The sequence below is a fragment of the Dioscorea cayenensis genome, chromosome 17, assembly GCF_009730915.1.
Source record: "Dioscorea cayenensis subsp. rotundata cultivar TDr96_F1 chromosome 17, TDr96_F1_v2_PseudoChromosome.rev07_lg8_w22 25.fasta, whole genome shotgun sequence".
In the NCBI taxonomy this organism is placed as follows: Eukaryota; Viridiplantae; Streptophyta; class Magnoliopsida; order Dioscoreales; family Dioscoreaceae; genus Dioscorea; species Dioscorea cayenensis.
In genome coordinates this window covers 7,478,618-7,495,490 of record NC_052487.1, presented here as the reverse complement: position 1 = coordinate 7,495,490, position 16,873 = coordinate 7,478,618, and the positions used below count along the sequence as shown (strand labels likewise).

At 38.0% G+C, this 16,873-nt stretch overlaps 1 protein-coding gene and 1 non-coding gene across 2 annotated transcripts; one reads left to right on the top strand and one right to left on the bottom strand.

Annotated features, from left to right (window-relative positions):
* LOC120281084 (subtilisin-like protease) lies at positions 1-8,388 on the top strand. Its single transcript, XM_039288014.1, has 6 exons — positions 1-90; positions 287-377; positions 1,392-1,466; positions 1,560-1,624; positions 3,341-5,542; positions 8,227-8,388. Exons 1-6 carry the CDS (start codon positions 1-3, stop codon positions 8,386-8,388), a joined length of 2,685 nt encoding a protein of 894 aa, XP_039143948.1.
* Positions 8,389-8,756: 368 nt separating this feature from the next.
* On the bottom strand, positions 8,757-8,863 carry LOC120281556. Its single transcript, XR_005542694.1, has one exon. It is a non-coding gene; the product is annotated as a small nucleolar RNA R71 (small nucleolar RNA).
* Between the last annotated feature and the right edge of the window lie 8,010 nt (positions 8,864-16,873).

Genomic DNA, 16,873 nt, shown 5'->3' with positions numbered 1-16,873 from the left:
ATGGGAATCATTGAGGATGTGTTAGGTAAGGATGACGAGTTTATTTTTTCCATTGATTTTGTCATTCAAGATGTAGACAAGGATGTAGAGGTACCTTTTTTTTAGGTCAGTTATTTTTAGGCACCTCCAAGCCCTAATTGATGTTAGCAATTGGAAAATGACACTTAGGGTTGGTGATGAAGTGGTTGTGTTTGCATTGTCAGATGATATGAAGCATTCAATTGTTTTTAATAATTCATGTTTATATTTGGATGCAACTGACTTGATGATTAATGACTATATGCAGGAAATGATGCACAACAAGCTTTTCCAGGAGTCATTGAATAATCCTCAAGAAGAAAATACAACCCCTCTACACAACAAGGATGAAATTGGAGGTAAGTGGACAAAAAACAATGAAGGAAAGTCACCCATCCAAAGAAAGGCAAGATTAAACCATTGCTCAAGTAGGTAACACAGATTAAAAAAGTATCTAAATTATTATTCTATACTCCACAAACACACAAAAAGTTATGTTGTAATTACCAATTGCCTTTTGACTTATTGGCATCAAATCCCTTGCATAAAGTGTTCTTTTCGAAAATGATCCAAGATCGAACCCTAAAGGACAACGTGAGGGCATAGGTATGTTGAGCTATTAATTTAACATCTGTACATGTTTATAATATTTGTTGAATGGGGAGCGCTTGTCGCTTGCTATAGAAAAAAAAGAATAAATAAAAAATCTACCATAGAAGTGATAAGATAAACATATTTTAATAAGTTAACATTTGGATTTTTGATACATCCTCGTTCATAAGACAAGCTCAAACAAGAGGATTATATGGTTTCACCATCGTATAAATCGTCACTTAATTTTCTTGTTTAGTTCTCACTTGAAAATATAGGATTTCTACATTGTTTTAGGTTTTTTTTTCTTCTTTCCACTGGTTTAATTCCTTGTATTGGCATAGTTATGGGAACCTCCTATCTTGTGTTTTGGGTGAACAACAAAGCAAGAATTAAAGGATATATCTAGCTTCAAACTTAAGTTGTTCATGTCCAAAAGAAGTAGCATAACAAAATGATGTTCACAATAATAAAGATGAAGAAGATTGGCACAGATCCTTCTTGCTAAACACTACTCTCGAAATATACATGCGAGTTATGGCTAGTTCACTCATACTGATAGGCAAGAGTCATAGGTACCCCACTTTTGTCATCACAATATCAGTTGATTTGAAGCAAGACAGGCCTAAAAATAAGTGAGAACGATAGAGTGGTCTTTCAATTATTTTTTATGGCATGACCGTATTCTCAAAAACAAAAACTCTCCACAAAGTTACATTCCAAGTTTGTTGGTGGTGAGATGCTAGGATGATTTATGTTTTGATGCTTTAATTTCATAGTAGGACTTGTCATTGACAACGTTGATTGCAACATCACTGCAAATCATGTTTCTTTCATGGATGGTCCCCAAATGGAAGGTGAGTTGTGGTTTCTTCAACAAAATCCCATGCAACAAACAAGCTCAATGGCTCAATGCATGACATCTTATGCTATGTACCGATTTGAATTAGTACATCTGCAACGAGGGGGATATTATGGCAGGCATAAGACAAGCATTCAAAGATGGTGTGCATATGTAACATTGGTCCCTCGGAAACAATTAATGCCCTTACATTTTATGATGATGTAGTGTTAATTGCATGATTGTCTGCTCACGGAGAGAAAGTATTTGTTGGAATTCCTTTGGTGAAAAATATATATATAAGATAGAATTAAAGTACTTAATATAGTTCATGAATTATTTTGTGGACTAATATAAATTTAAAAATTAATTAATATGCATGTGACATATTGATTGTTATATATATATATATTAAATTATTGATGATTACGAGCAATTCCTAAACAATATATACCTCCCTATGTGGTTTGAATCATGGTGAGTGAGTTAAGCTTTTGTGAGACATGGTCATTGAAAAATCTGGTAGAATTGTGTGCAAAAACTTTGTACAGGTTAATTTTAATATTTTTGCTAAATGCAATAAGCGCAATAAACAAGGGCATGCCTTAGCTGGGAGATGATTTTCCGGTCATGCACTCTCACTTGGAGGCACAGTGATTAGGCTACAAGCTTGCTCCCAAACCTATACCCTATTTATGAAGGGATCTTCACTGCTCGTTATAGTGTATCTTTGTCTTCTATGTGTTGGATGAGATTTGAACACATGACTCCCATATGGAAGCAAATGACCCATACATTTGGCTAGTCCAATGTTAGCCAAATTCAAACCAATTTCATCTTTACTTTTCACTCCTATTTCGTGTTGTTATATTAACAAATATGTGATTTATCTTACTTATAAAAAAATAATATTTAATTCTACTTAAATATTTTTTTTAATTCCTTAATGTTAATAAACTTTACGCACCATAACCATATACGTTTGTTAAAAAAAAAAAAAATTAAATATACTTGGAAAAATTACAATTGTCCATCACAATGATATTGATATTATTTCTCATCTGTCAGTCAAAACAATAAATAAATAAATAAATAATAATAAATGAAGCCACATAAGTGTTAAAAATGAGATATTTTGTACACAATTTTTACAAACTTAAATAGTGTGATCAATTAATATATATTGAAGCTTATTGACAAACATTAATTTTTATTTTTCAAATCAATAATATTAATTTACTAAATAAGTACCCGAACTTATTTACAAGCATTCTTTTTTTCCCAATCACACATTCTTAGGTTGAACAATCTATTTTATAAATTTAATTTGTGAAAATATCATTATTTTTAAATTTAATGAATTTTTTTTAACAATCGGAAAAACCACTATAGACAATTTATTTATAATTCAACCAATGGTGAGACTAAGTTGAAGTTTAATAAATAAAAAATGTGATTTATCTATTTTAATTAAAAAATTTTAATATATAATTTTATTTTTTTCCATATTTGAGAGTTCATAATTTTTGTTTTTCTCCACCTTGGAGGCATCACTGAAAGGATCAATACCGATGCTACAGTGTATAATGAATACCAAAACTAGTTTGTCGTACAAAGAGCTCATGGGAAACATAGGGAAGGCATAGGATACCCTATAAGAAGCTTAGTTAATTTCGGAGAACATGGAATGCATTTTGTGGAAATTGTTAGACATATATGCTTTCGGGTCTCTAATTGGCATGTGTATATAAGGACCATTCCTCCCTTTAATTTTAACAAGAAATCATCTCTATTGCTTTATTCTCTTAGTGAATCCTTATGGGAAAATATAGATTGTTTAAATTACTTTATGCCTTATTCTTTTTTGAATGCTTTAATTCAATTTACAAGTATGGTTACGGCAACCTGCTAACTTCAATTCTTGATGACCAAATTGATAAGAAAGATAGCCAACATCAAACCTACATTGTTCATGTTCGAAAGCCCAAGCACCATGAGTTGCTCAGTGATGAAGATGTAGAGCATTGGCATAGATCATTCTTGCCAAACACTACTCTTGATACTGGTAAGCCACGGTTGGTTTACTCCTATCATCATGCGATCAGTGGATTTGCTGCAAGACTAACTTCAGAAGAAGTGAGAGCTATGGAGTCGATGGAAGGGTTCTTGATGGCCCGACCATCTAGGTTAGTAAACCTTGCCACAACCCATACACCAAGTTTCTTGGGTTTAGACCGTCAGACTGGTTTATGGCCTCAATCATTCATGGGGTCAGGAGTGATCATTGGTGTTGTTGACCATGGCATCACTCCCAACCATGCTTCTTTCGTGGATGATGGCACAATGCCACCTAAGCCACTCAAATGGAAGGGGACTTGTGGCTTTCACAACAAAACACTATGCAACAACAAGCTCATCGGAGCTATGGCATTTAGTGGCTCAAGTAGACCTTCACCAGAAGATACAAAAGTGGGACATGGATCACATGTTGCTGGTATTGCCGCGGGAAATTTTGTTGATAACGCTGATATTCTTGGGTTTGACAAGGGCACTGCATCAGGCATCGCACCTAAAGCTCATCTTGCATTGTATAAGGTTTGCCACAAAACAGGTTGCACTACTCCAAATATTGTGGCAGCTATAGAGGAAGCCATTAAAAATGGAGTGGATATTCTCAATCTTTCCCTAGGAAATTTAGACCATTCTCCATTCTATGATGATGAATTGGTGATTGCAACGCTTTCTGCTGTTAGAGCAAAAATATTTGTCTGTATATGTGCAGGAAACACGGGCCCTGATCCAAGGTCACTTTGGAATAATGGTGCTCCATGGATGCTTACCGTTGGAGCTAGCACCCACAACAGGAGATTTAAAGCCAGTGTCAAACTAGGCAACGCTGTGGAAGTTGAAGGAGAATTTGGCTATCAGCCAAGAACGTTCAATGCCACAGGTAACATCGTCTTCCCAGGCTTTCAAGGTCAGAATGGCACACTAGGATGCTACAAAACCTCCTTCAAAAATGTTGAGGTAAAGGGAAAGATTGTTCTATGCTCAAATAAAGGTGGATACTACAAAGACTTGAGCATCAATGTCAAAGACGCAGGAGGGGTGGGGGTGATAGTGTTGAATAGATATTATGAAGGACCTACTACTTTCTCTGATGATCATGTAGTTCCAACAGCTCATGTCAACTATAGTACGGCACTCAAAATTGTGAATTACTTCCTAAACTCAAGCTCAACTGCTACGGCAACAATTTCATTTAATGGTACAATCTTTGGAGCTCGACCATCTCCCACAGTCGGTTCCTTCTCTTCAAGAGGTCCACATGCTTATAATGGTGGCATAATAAAGCCAGATATCCTTGGACCTGGGGTGAATATCATTTCAGCTTTTCCATCTAAACCTGGACCATTTGCAAATGTCCCTCCTGCAAGCTCGTATTTCAACACTATGAGTGGTACATCAATGGCCACACCTCATCTTACAGGAATTACTGCACTACTCATGAACACTCATAAGAATTGGTCGATAGCAGCAATTAGGTCAGCAATCATGACAACTGCTAATAGGTTTGATCTTGATGGAAACCCAATTCTCGATGACGCTGACATGCAAATCAATCATGCAAATACAAGTGACATGGGTTCAGGACAAGTGAACCCCCTTGCAGCCAATGACCCTGGACTTATTTATGATATAAACCCAGACCACTACCTTCAATACCTTTGTGGCCTAGGATACAATGATACACAACTGTCGATTGTTGCCAAAAGTTCACTTCAATGTTCCATTGTTGGCAGCATTGCTCCAGAGAATCTTAACTATCCTTCGATATCAATATCTCTAGATCCCTCAACAACAAAGTCTGTCCATCGCACACTAACAAATGTCGGCGATGCTAATGAGCTTTACAACATAAATGTTGAAGAACCATATGGAATTAGTGTGGCTTTTTCTCCAACTTCAGTTCAGTTTTCAAGTATTGGTGAGGAGAAGAACATCACTCTTGAATTTAGTAGCAAGGGAATGCCTTTAAACAAAGGTAATGTCTGGGATGGACAACTTAAACTGGACTCTGGCAAGCATTATGTAAGGAGCCCCATATCGGTCACTATCATCTGAAAAATTGTTTGAATTTTGAATTGAGTACAAGTTAATTTCATAATTAATAAATACTAAATCTATAAATAACTACTGGTATCCCTACCTTGCTGTACTTTGTTATTTGTTGTTTATCTTTATCTTTTCTTATTTTCATCATTCAGCTTCACTGTTGGTGGTTCTACCCATTTTCATTAAGTTCTTATTCAATCTTCATAGCTTGGGTATGTATCATTTTTTTAATAAATTATGTTTTATCTCTTTTATTAAGAAAAACTTGTTCGATATTTCGGATGCATTTAAAAGTTATACTATTATGTCCATAAGGTAGACAAACATACACACACTAACTCAAAAAAATAAAAAAAAAAGCTAATAATAATAAATATACAAGTAATCATGTCATTTAAAGGGCTAGATAAACTAGTAGTTTTATACCTACAACTTCTCTGGCAAACAATTTCATGTATTTTTTTATATTTTACTTATTTTTGTTGATAAAGGTGGCTTATCAATTATTTAAAAATTTATTAATCTGACTAGGTGTCACGTGGATTGAAAAAAGTCTTACTATGTGCATGCCTAAAATAATTTCAAAAACCAAAATAAGCTAATAAATTCCTCCCGTTATGCAATCCTAGAGGAAAAAATACAACATCTTTTATAGAGGATCCACGGAACCTATATGAAATAATAACATAAACAGTACTTGGCCACGAGAATAGTGCACTAACAATACTGCTACACGTGAGAATAGTACTATTGAAGTGCTCCAGTACAAGGTTTCAACTCTAAAACTTTGCCCATCCACTATAAGTGATTACCACTGAACTAATAGTGGTTGTCCCATTTACGTACCTTTTGTCTAGAGGTTGATGCATTTTTCTTTTGGAAGCTTTATATTCTTTGTAACTTTTTTTAAAATTTTTTTTTGCATTATATTTTTGGTTCATTCTTGTGTTCCATAACATTTTATTTATCTTTGCTAATATTTACATTGCATACACTTTGAGCTAGTGTATGTTGTTTTGCATACTTCAATTGCCTAAAGAATAAGAATGATAATAGCTCTATGTTTTTTTTATAGAATTAGCAATGATTTTCTTTGTTGTTTCTTCTTTAAACTAGGTAATAAGCATGTAATTTCACACTTTATTTTTTTTTTCAAGTTTTAGTAATACTTTCCCATAATATATTTATGAAAATGGATGTTATTGCGACACATGACTTATAGAAAAATGGATTTCTATGATATAATTGTCAAATAAAAATTTTAAATATATTCCACAAACACGTAAAAAGTTACTGATGAATGCATTTTATATAGATTTTTTATATACTCTATTGTGTGTTTTACTTATCCTTTTAGCACGTTTTTATTATAAACCGATACGACTTGAGGTATGTTTGTTAAATGTTGTAGATAATTGGGGTTTGGACCAAAAGAAATGAAAGAGACCAATTCTGATGCAAAACAGCGTTGGAATACAAGTTTCTGCACAAGCAGGGTCCAAAGCACACCCATGCTCGGAGGCATGGTCGAAATCATGGGTGTGCTGAACCCTTATGTGTTTTACTAGAGTCTACACAGAACTTAGAAGCATGGTTTCACTGCCCTTAGCACCATCGTGCTAAGGGAGCACGGTCGATAAGCACGAGCGTGCTTAGCGCCGTGCATTTTACTGGAAATCTCATGAGAATATCAGCATGGTCACTGTGCTCCTTGTATGAGCGTGCTCTCAAAGCACGGGCATTAAGCATGGGCGTGTTTACCCTCATGCGATTCACTAGTTTTGCACAAAAATTAATCCCCAGGATCTGGAGTCAAGAACGATCATTAGCACTCCAGTCAACATGGGCGTGCTTATATCGGGAAAGGGTTAGGGTAGCCATTGTCATCATTTAGGACCGGATCTAGAGTGGAGACAACTATGGAAAAGGTGGATCATCGGTGACAACCATTGTCAAGCCTTCTAAGGTTGATGCTTGTATGTTGCTAGCCTAATAAGGGAATTGCCGATAGCCACATAAGCATTGATTTTTCATTGCTAGTTCCCCCGTTGGTTGCCATTGCATATTAAGTTGCTATTTAACCTTAGATTAATTCGCTATCTAGAGGGTATTCTCTACTCGTCTAGTTACAGCACACATCAAAAGGGTTGAGTCCACTAAAAGCCTTAGGCAAGGACATACGTTATCAAATCCTTTGTAGGTGTTCACCAAGGTCTAAGGAGAACTCTTAAATCATTGCCTAGTTATTGCATTCATCAAGGGGATAAGTCTGGGGCACTATCTTTTCCACTGCTATCTCTTCAAACCAAAAGCCTGTCTCTTCTTTATTCTTTATTATTTTCTCCTTTAGTAGATTAATTAATTTAAACCAATCTTTGAGCTGGCTAGATATTAGGAAATGAGCAAGTATCGAGAGCTATATCAGTCCCTATGGATTTGACTACTCGATCCTATTGGGTACACTTTACTACTTGTATAACCTGTGCACTTGCAGATATGCAAGGGCCGTATCAAGTTTTTGGTGCCGTTGTCGGGGCTAGCAACTCTTGAGTAAGTTTTATTGTCTAGTAATTTAGCCATTTTTCTTTATTTTAGTTTACCTTGCTTTCTTTTACTTTTATCTTTGTTTTTGATTCATGGATTACTGAATTGGTCTGCAGGTGTTCTTGCATAACCTGAGAAAGTTCCTCTTCTCCACTTGTGTTGATCTAGAGTTAAAGAGAACATTGTATAAAAGGTTAAGACAAGTCGATCTCAGAGAAACAGATTCAGTGGAAATCAGAATTGAGTTTGATCAAAATGAACTAATGGCTGGGAATTAGCAAAGAAGTATTTCAGATTATCTAAGCCAAATTTGGAGAAAGTAGGGTCCAGCATTGTTCATCCTCCGGTGACGGTGAATAACTTTGTGTTGAAACTGAATTTCATACAAATGTTACAGTAGATGTGCCAGTTTGATGGATTTAAGGATGGGGACCCGTATGAACACTTGAAGAACTTCTTGTAAATTTGTGACACATTCAATGCAAACAATGTGTGTTGGGATGCAAATTTCCTTCGACTCTTTCCATTCTCAGTGTGAGGAAAGGCTAAGCAATGGCTAAGTTCCTTGCCACAAGGGTCAATCACTACGTGGGCACAATTGGCCGAGAGGTTTCTTACTTGATACTTTCGTCCTGCAAAGATTATGAAGCTCAGAAATGGCATATCATCATTCAGACAAATGGAGTCTGAAACCTTGTATGAAGGATGGGAACGTTACAAGGGATTACTGAGAAAGTATCCTCAACACAGGATTGTTGAGTGGATGTAGATTAAGATTTTTTACAATGGTTTGAGCTTAGCTACCAAGCAGATGTTCGATGCGACAGTCGGGGGTTACTTTGCAGTAAACAACCAATTGAAGCCTACACTCTTATTAATGATATGGCATTGAATGGCTATCATTGGAGCTCGAAAAGGAATAGGCTAGTGAAGGGTGCTAGAATTTATGAGGTCTATGCAATGACTACCTTAGTCGCATAGGTGGAAGCTATTACAAAGAAATTAGATACTATGCAAGTTCAAGAACAAGCACTAGTCAAGAGTTGTGAAGCTTGGGGTGGCTAAGTTAGACCGATTGTTCCATCTTAGGAGGGGCTCCCCTAGCATTGAGTAGGTTGATTATGTCGGTCAAAACAATAGATTCTAGAACAATCTGTACAGTTGCACCTATAATTTGAAGTGGCGGTACCACCCAAATTTCTCTTGGAGCCAACAGGAGTAAGGACCATAAGGGCAATTCAAGCCAACACAACCCCAACCTACACCTCCTCACTACCATATCAAGAAGGAAAGGGGCAAACTCTTGAAACCTTGTTAGCAAGGTACATACAAAAAAATAATATCCGTCTCACTGGACATGAGAAGTTGATGAGCAACCAACAACCATCCTTGTAGAACTTGGAACATCAGGTGGCATAGATTACCAAAACTCTTGTTGAACGTCCTCTAGGTTCATCGCCAAGCAATACAAAAGTCAACCCCGTGAGTCCCTTAAGGCAGTCACTTTGAGAAGTGGAAGGAATTGACATCAACCCTAACTCTAGTGTTTGAGAAAGAACCTCCTAAACCTGAAGTGGTGATTGTGAAGGATACATCCACGGGTGGTAGTGTTGAGAAAAATAAGAATGAGCAATTCAAGGAGGAGACCAAAATTCCTTGCTTCCAACCTAAGCTACCCTATCCAGCTAAGGTGAAGAAGGATCAACAAGATGAGAATTTAAGAAGTTCCTTGAAATGTTCAAGACTGTGCACATCAATGTTCCATTTGTTGAGGCCCTCGCTCAAATGCCTCGCTCTGCTAAGTTCCTTAAGGAATTGTTGACTATCAAAAGAAGCTAGAAGAGGTGTCCATTATCACCTTGAGCAAGGAATGCTCCACCATCATCTCCAATAGGATCACCAAGAAAGGGAAAGATCCAGGAGGATTTATCATCCCATCTACCATTTGGGGGATGCTTGATGAAAAAGGACTTGCCGATCTTGGGGCAAGTATCAACTTGATTCCTTGTAAAATTTTTCAAAAATTGGGGCTTGGTGAACTTGATGCCTTATAAAAGTTTTCAAAAATTGGGGCTTGGTGAGCTTAAGCAGATAAAGATGACTCTACAGTTCACTGATCATTCAGTTCGTCACCCCATGTGTATATTAAAGATGTGTTAGTCAAGATGGACCGATTTATTTTCTTGGTGTATTTTGTTATTCTAGATTTCGATGACAAGGCTGAAGTTCCTTTGATACTTGTGAGTCCATTTTTGGTCACTTCACAAGCATTGATTAATGTTAAGGATGGTCAAATGGTGTTATGAGTGGATGATGAAGAAGTGGTGTTCAAGTTGAAAGATGGTAAGTGCTGATCCATGGATGTTGATGACACGTGTTATGATTTAGATATTATTCATGATTGTGTTTTAGATTTTGTGCAGAACACATGGATGAAGGATGACTTGTTCGAATTACTAGACGATGAAGAGCTGCATGATGGATTCGTGGAGGAGCCTCACCCTCAATGCCACATCAAAGAGTCTGATGGGGAGCTAAAGTTAGTCAATTATAGGGTCTCTCTAACTAAGAAGCGGTGGAAGCATTTTGCTACTAACAAGAAGAGCATTAGCCCACCGACCTTCCTTACGATGTGCATGTATCCTTAGTTTTTTAAGTGAGGGGGAAGTTTGCTTGATTGATGCGTTAATCCCATGTTCATGTGTTCAGGTTGCAAGAAATTTTCAGGGAAATTGATTTTATGATCCCTCGTGAGCGCTAAAAGGTACGTCAATCTAGTGATGTTAAACAAGCATTTCTTAGGAGGAAACCCAAGTGTTTTCACGTTTGTTCTTGCCCTTCTCTTCTTTTAGTTATTTTTTATTTTTCTTTGTTTTATGCTCTTTGTTGGGTTTTTGTTGTTGTCAGACACGAGTTTTTCATCTCTTGTGTTGGTCATTGTGAGCTCAAATGTGCTTAAACTTCAGTTCCAAAGCTCTATTTTCAAATTAGTAGTTATTCGAGAGTGTGTGTGTGTGTCTATTCTATATCTCCTATATTATTTTTCAAAAACCAGCACTGTCATGCTTATGGCTATGTATTTTGCAAGAGCTATAGAAATCTAGGTTTTGGGATCAAGCACGGGAGTGCTTTCGCCTGTGTTGGTGATCGTGCTTGCATAAACATTATCAGGCTACCCCTTTGTAGTATCTGCTTGATTTTCTGGGTTTCTGAAATTTTCCTGTTGATAAGTGCCTAAATACACCTTATTTTACTTGTAAATTCTTTTCAGTTTCATGCATTTTTGACTAATGTCAATGTCCTTTTATGTACTTGATGTGCTTATTTTGTTTCAAGACATCGAGAGACCATATATTTTTTGGGTTTATGAAATTTTCCTGTTGATAAGTTCACTTGAGCTCTGGATGACATCCAGACAAACATTGACAAGCCAAATGCAATCCTATGCAGGTTCTGCATAGGCTGCACAAGCCAGCCAGTGGGTTGTGCGGCAGACTGCAAAGCTCTAGGAGAGAGCTATGCAGCCTGGTGTGCGGCCCACACACCAGGCCGCACAGACCTGCCAGAAGCCTGTGAGGGCTTCTGTGTGGCCTGCACACAGCCCGCATAGGCTCGGGTTTTGCCTTTTTGAAGACATTTGAAGCTTGTACGGCCTCACATTTGCCCACACACTTGCCTAAGTATGTATACCCACCCTTAGGGTTTTGAGAAAGAGGTTCATCACCATCCATCTCCAAGCAACCCTAGATGATTTCTTCATCAATGGAGGACATTTTAGGGAGCATTTGAAAGAGAGAAGAAGGGGAGTATTGATGAAAGCATCAAAGAACTCGATGGCGTGGATCTGACAAGTTCTCATCACAACCTTCTAGCAGATATTTTGAGGAAATTTATAGATTTATCTTGTCATGCTTTATTTTGAACTCTGCCATTTTGCCATGTCGAATTAGACTTCCAAGGCCACAGGGCTCTGGGTGAACCTTTGGCAAAAACTTTGTATGAATGACATTCTCATTTTGTAACTGAATGCTTTGGCTTGTGTTGTTGGTTTCAATCTGTCATTTTTTTATTCATTCTATAATGGATGGATTCCATAGAATTGATTATGAATAATACTTCTTTGGTGGGATGCTAGCTCATATTAGGTCACATGATGATTGAAGGGGGATTCATTGTACCAATATACTGGAGGTTCCGAGTATTGGTAGCTCCCCATGAGATTAAGGTAATATTTGCCAAAAGCGAGCATTAGAATTACTCTAACCAAGACTCCCTGCTCCCAAACACATCGTGGGGGTATCTTCCGAATGGAGGAACCTGTACTAGATTAGGGCTATACCACGGAGGTTCCGGGGTAGTCAACATTTGAGTCTAGTGGTGAGATCCGCAAGTGCCTGGATCATCAAGTAATACCTCATGCGCAAGCATGAGAGGGTCGTATTCCCTTGGGTCTCAAGAGTTGCTATTACTTCCCTTTAAATGACACTATCTAGTCTACCAATTGTATGATTAAAATAAGATAAGAAAAATAACAAAGACAAAATGATAAATGCCTAAATGTATGTATTTTATACATATTTATGCGCATGCTTCACATATTTCTGTGATGAATCGATGCCCGTTTTTGGTCTTAATTGTTTCCTTTCATGTTATAGGTGTAATTTAAGCCTAGGAGAGCTCGACAATGGGATTTAAGAAGAAATTGGCATGAAACACACCGTCTTAGAGCCTGGTACTATCGCAGCACTGTAACAGCACTATAGCATGAAGAAAATGCTAAGTCTGGGATTTCATACGGGCAACCATACGGGTGTATAGATGGCCGCATGCAGTCCTGTAGTAGAGTTACTATAGCAGAGTTATTGTAGCAGAATTACTGCAGCAACGTACACAAAATTCTGGGTGCTATAGTGCCCGTATGCTGACCACGAGGACACCTGTAAGCCATCCCGAGATCACATTTAAAAAGATGGTTGGGGCATTTTGGATGGTGTCTTTGGCCACCCCTTCTCCACCATCATCCTTTAGAACTTCAAGACAGTGAGAGAAGGCAGATCTGAGGGGAAAAATCGAAGGGAGAAGAATGTTTCACTCAAGGAAGAAGATCTACGAGCTTGCCGGTGCGGATCTGACAAGTTCTCATCACCACCTTCTTATCTTCATCTTAGGGGAGTTTATTTTGAGCTTTGCTTTGTATGTCTTGTCGTCTACACTTGCTCCTTTGTTGATGATGAACTAGACACCCAAGGTCACCTGACATCCTGTTAACCTTAGGATGAACTTGCTTGTATAGATGCCTTGATTTACATTTATGGCATTTGTGTGGTTTGTTATTTTCCTTATCTTGTTTTAATTAAATAATCGGTAGACTGGATAGTGCCGTCTAGGGAAAAGTAATAGCAGCTCTTGGGACCCTTGGAATACGACCCCTGTGTCACACATAGGGTATTACTTGACGACCTATGTGCTTGCGGACCAATTATGTTTTTAGCGCCGTTGTCGGGGACCTCCAAGAATGCTAGGAAAACCTCTAGCTCACTGGTCTAGTTGTTTATTTTTGCTTTTGTAAATATTTGTCTTTGTATGTGTCTTTTACCAATTTTTGTTCGTTGGCAGTTGATTGCAAAGATTTATGCACTTGATCAACAACTGCCAACGAACTTTCAGAAAAACATGTTGGGCGCAAAAATCTATGCTCTTGAGAAGAAGATGGAAAATTTCTTTGGCATGAAAGAAATCCAAAGCAATCCACAACAATTTAGTCCACCACAACCCCAAGTTCCCTACTTTTAGCCCCAACAAAAAAAAAAAGAAAATACACCACTGAAGATGTTCTAGCAAAGTTTATGATCAATAAGGAGGCAAGGTTTGTACGTGTAAACACTCGACTTGATGAGCTTGGTATAGTACTAAGAAGTGTTCAAACGTCGATCCAAGCACTTGAGAACCAAGTTGGGCAACTTGTTAGGGCAAATACCGAGCCTTCTTCAAGTAGCCCATTGAGCAATATCGAAAATAACCCAAGTGAAACCTTGAAGGCCGTTAATCTTAGTGGTGGGAAACAAGTAGAGGTGGTGGCCGAAGAAAGCCTAAGTGTCTTGGAAGATGGGCTAAATCAAGACAATGTGGATAACATTATGGGCATTGATTGCTTGTCCGTAAGTATACGGGATCGCCAAGTAATACCTTGTGCAAGAGCGCAAGGATCATATTCCACGGGGCTAGGGAGCTCCTATTAATCCTCCATCACTTACTTTCCAACCTCACCACTTAAACATGATGAACTACTCTAATACATGCAAGAAGTTAAACAAACACAAGTATAAGAATCACAGAGCAAGACAAGTGATTACAAGAGCAATAATGAGATACAGAGGCCTATGGATGAGGATCCTCTTGAGGGTCATCATAATATAAGGATGCATGATAATAGTATAGCAAGGGTGATTAGACCGAGGGATCTCAAGATTAGACCAACCCCAATTTCTCGGCAATTGGACCCTAATCGCATACGAATGTTGTTAGGAATCTCTCTCTAACCAACATCCCTACAATTGCATTAAGAATAATGAGATCCTGAAATAAGGATACACTTACCCTAAGTCTATCCTTAAGATTCGGAGGGCTACCGACATCCATTTTCTCGATATGTCGATACAAGCAAACCCTTTCTAGTTCAGTAGGGATCTAATACACGTGAGTAGGTCACATCTACCTGTATAACTCAATAAAGAACTACGGATCTCTCCATTTAGTAGTACTAGGCATGAAGAACAATAAACTAAATCATAAATCATCCAAGCATTTCAATTAAAGACAAAGCATCCAAAATACATGATGACCCCCCAAAGGTTCTCCTACATCTGGTGGCTTGAGGGTTTAATGTGCCATCATACAAACAAGCTTAACAAAGTCAAGGAAAACAATAAATAAATTCACAAATGACACTCCCTAGTTCAAATGATGGAGAAGAAAAGTAAGGCCGGCCGAATGACGCTTCCACTAGCCAAATGAATGCCGAATGACCCTTAACTCCTCCTCCCTTGGTGATGATTCTCTCCCCTTGAAGATCAAGCTCTTCGTCACCTCTCTAGCCTCAAGGATATGCTTCTTGTTGATTTCTTTGTTCCCCTCTATCTTCTTCCCATGTAATGGCTGCCAAGAATCCTCCCTTTCTTGCCCTAAAATGTGCTTTTATACCTCTTATGTATATGGGCTGAATGGGGGTCATATAGGGGTCAAATGGGGCACAAAACTCTCCAAATTTGAGCTATCCCGGGGTCTATCCTGGGGTCAATAAGGCCCTCGTTGAGGCCATATGACTTTGGCCAATTCCTTTGCTTCCATTGCTACAGTGTCAATCTCGGGATCAATCCCGGGCTGTATTGAGGCTGTATGACTTGGAATATTTTTCCTTAAAAATTCTCCATGTGCTACAGTGACTGATACAGTAATTCACTATAGTCCCGCTGCTACAGTACTCCAACTATAGTAATCTACTCCGTGACCTGGTTTCTTCCCTTTTTTTCACCCAAATTGTATCTTCTTGTTCTCCATGGCTCCTCCATGCCCTACAATGTGAATAATACACGATTAAGCATAAAACGGGCATCCATTCTTACAAAAATGCATGCTAAGTGTATAAAATACATATACCAACATACATACATTTAGACACTTATCAGTCATGGAAAAATGTGAGGAAGTGGAAGAAGCTCAATCGACCACAATTGAAGAAGCCACTTGCCTCAACATTGATCTTTCCATTAATCTACCCATTTCGGTCAAGTGGAAAAAAAAATTTTGGGAATTGTATTTGAAGATGTGGGTAGGAAGTTAAGATCATCATTGAACCCACCAATGTCGGGTTTGGACAATTCCCACCCAAAACTTTTTCACTAGTGGCCCAAGCAAATTTTATGGGCAATTGATGTTTATCACAACAAGGTTGAGAAAAAAATTGTGGATATGATTTTGAAGCCTCCAATTGGTCCACCTATGCAAAGCTTGACAAGTTCTCAACCAAACTTGTTCCCTTGGAAGCCCAAACAACTCTTTTGGATAATTCAAGACAACTTTCCAAGAGTCGAGGAAGAAAATGTTGGTACGAGGTTGAAACCGTCCAAGGACCTGCCCATGCTGAGCTTGAATAATTCTCAACTGAACCTTTTTCCATGGAGGCCCAAGCAACTTTGTAGTGGGGTACTCAAAGGAATTTTCGCTGGGATAACAGAAGAAGCGGGGAGGTTGCTTAAGCCATTTAAGTAGCCACCCAAGCTTAAATTGCACAACTCCCGCCCCAAGCGTTTTCGATGGAGGCCAAAAGGTGACTCATGCAGGGACCTCCAAATTTGTATCATCCAGGAAGGTATGTTTCGTATTTCTTGGTAGTTCCTATGCAACTTCTAGCCAGGATGAACACACCATTTTCAAGCCTCCTTATGTAAGAAAGATGTACGTTGAGCTAATGACGTTAAACAAGCGCTTCTTCGGAGGCAACCCAAGTTTTTGAACTCTTTACATTCATGTTTTCACATTCTTTTAGTGCTTGGTGTTCTCATTTTCATGTTCTTTGAGTGTCTGTAGTTTATGTTCTTTAGTTGATATCCATGTTCTAGTCACTTTGTTCTTCATTTCTACTTAACTTTCCATCCATGTTGTTGTGAATGCCTGGAGTTATTTTATGTTTAGATGCCATAAGAATGAATTCATGAATGTTTATGTGCTTATTTCATCTTTGTTTTCATTGTTTTTAAGGTTTAG

Coding starts and splice junctions, on each gene's coding strand:
- LOC120281084 (XM_039288014.1), top strand. CDS start 1: ATGGGAATCATTGAGGATGTGTTAGGTAAGGATGACGAGTTTATTTTT. Junction 1,467..1,559: donor GGATGGTCCCCAAATGGAAG/GTGAGTTGTGGT, acceptor GATTTGAATTAG/TACATCTGCAACGAGGGGGA. Junction 5,543..8,226: donor TGGACTCTGGCAAGCATTAT/GTAAGGAGCCCC, acceptor ATTGGTCTGCAG/GTGTTCTTGCATAACCTGAG.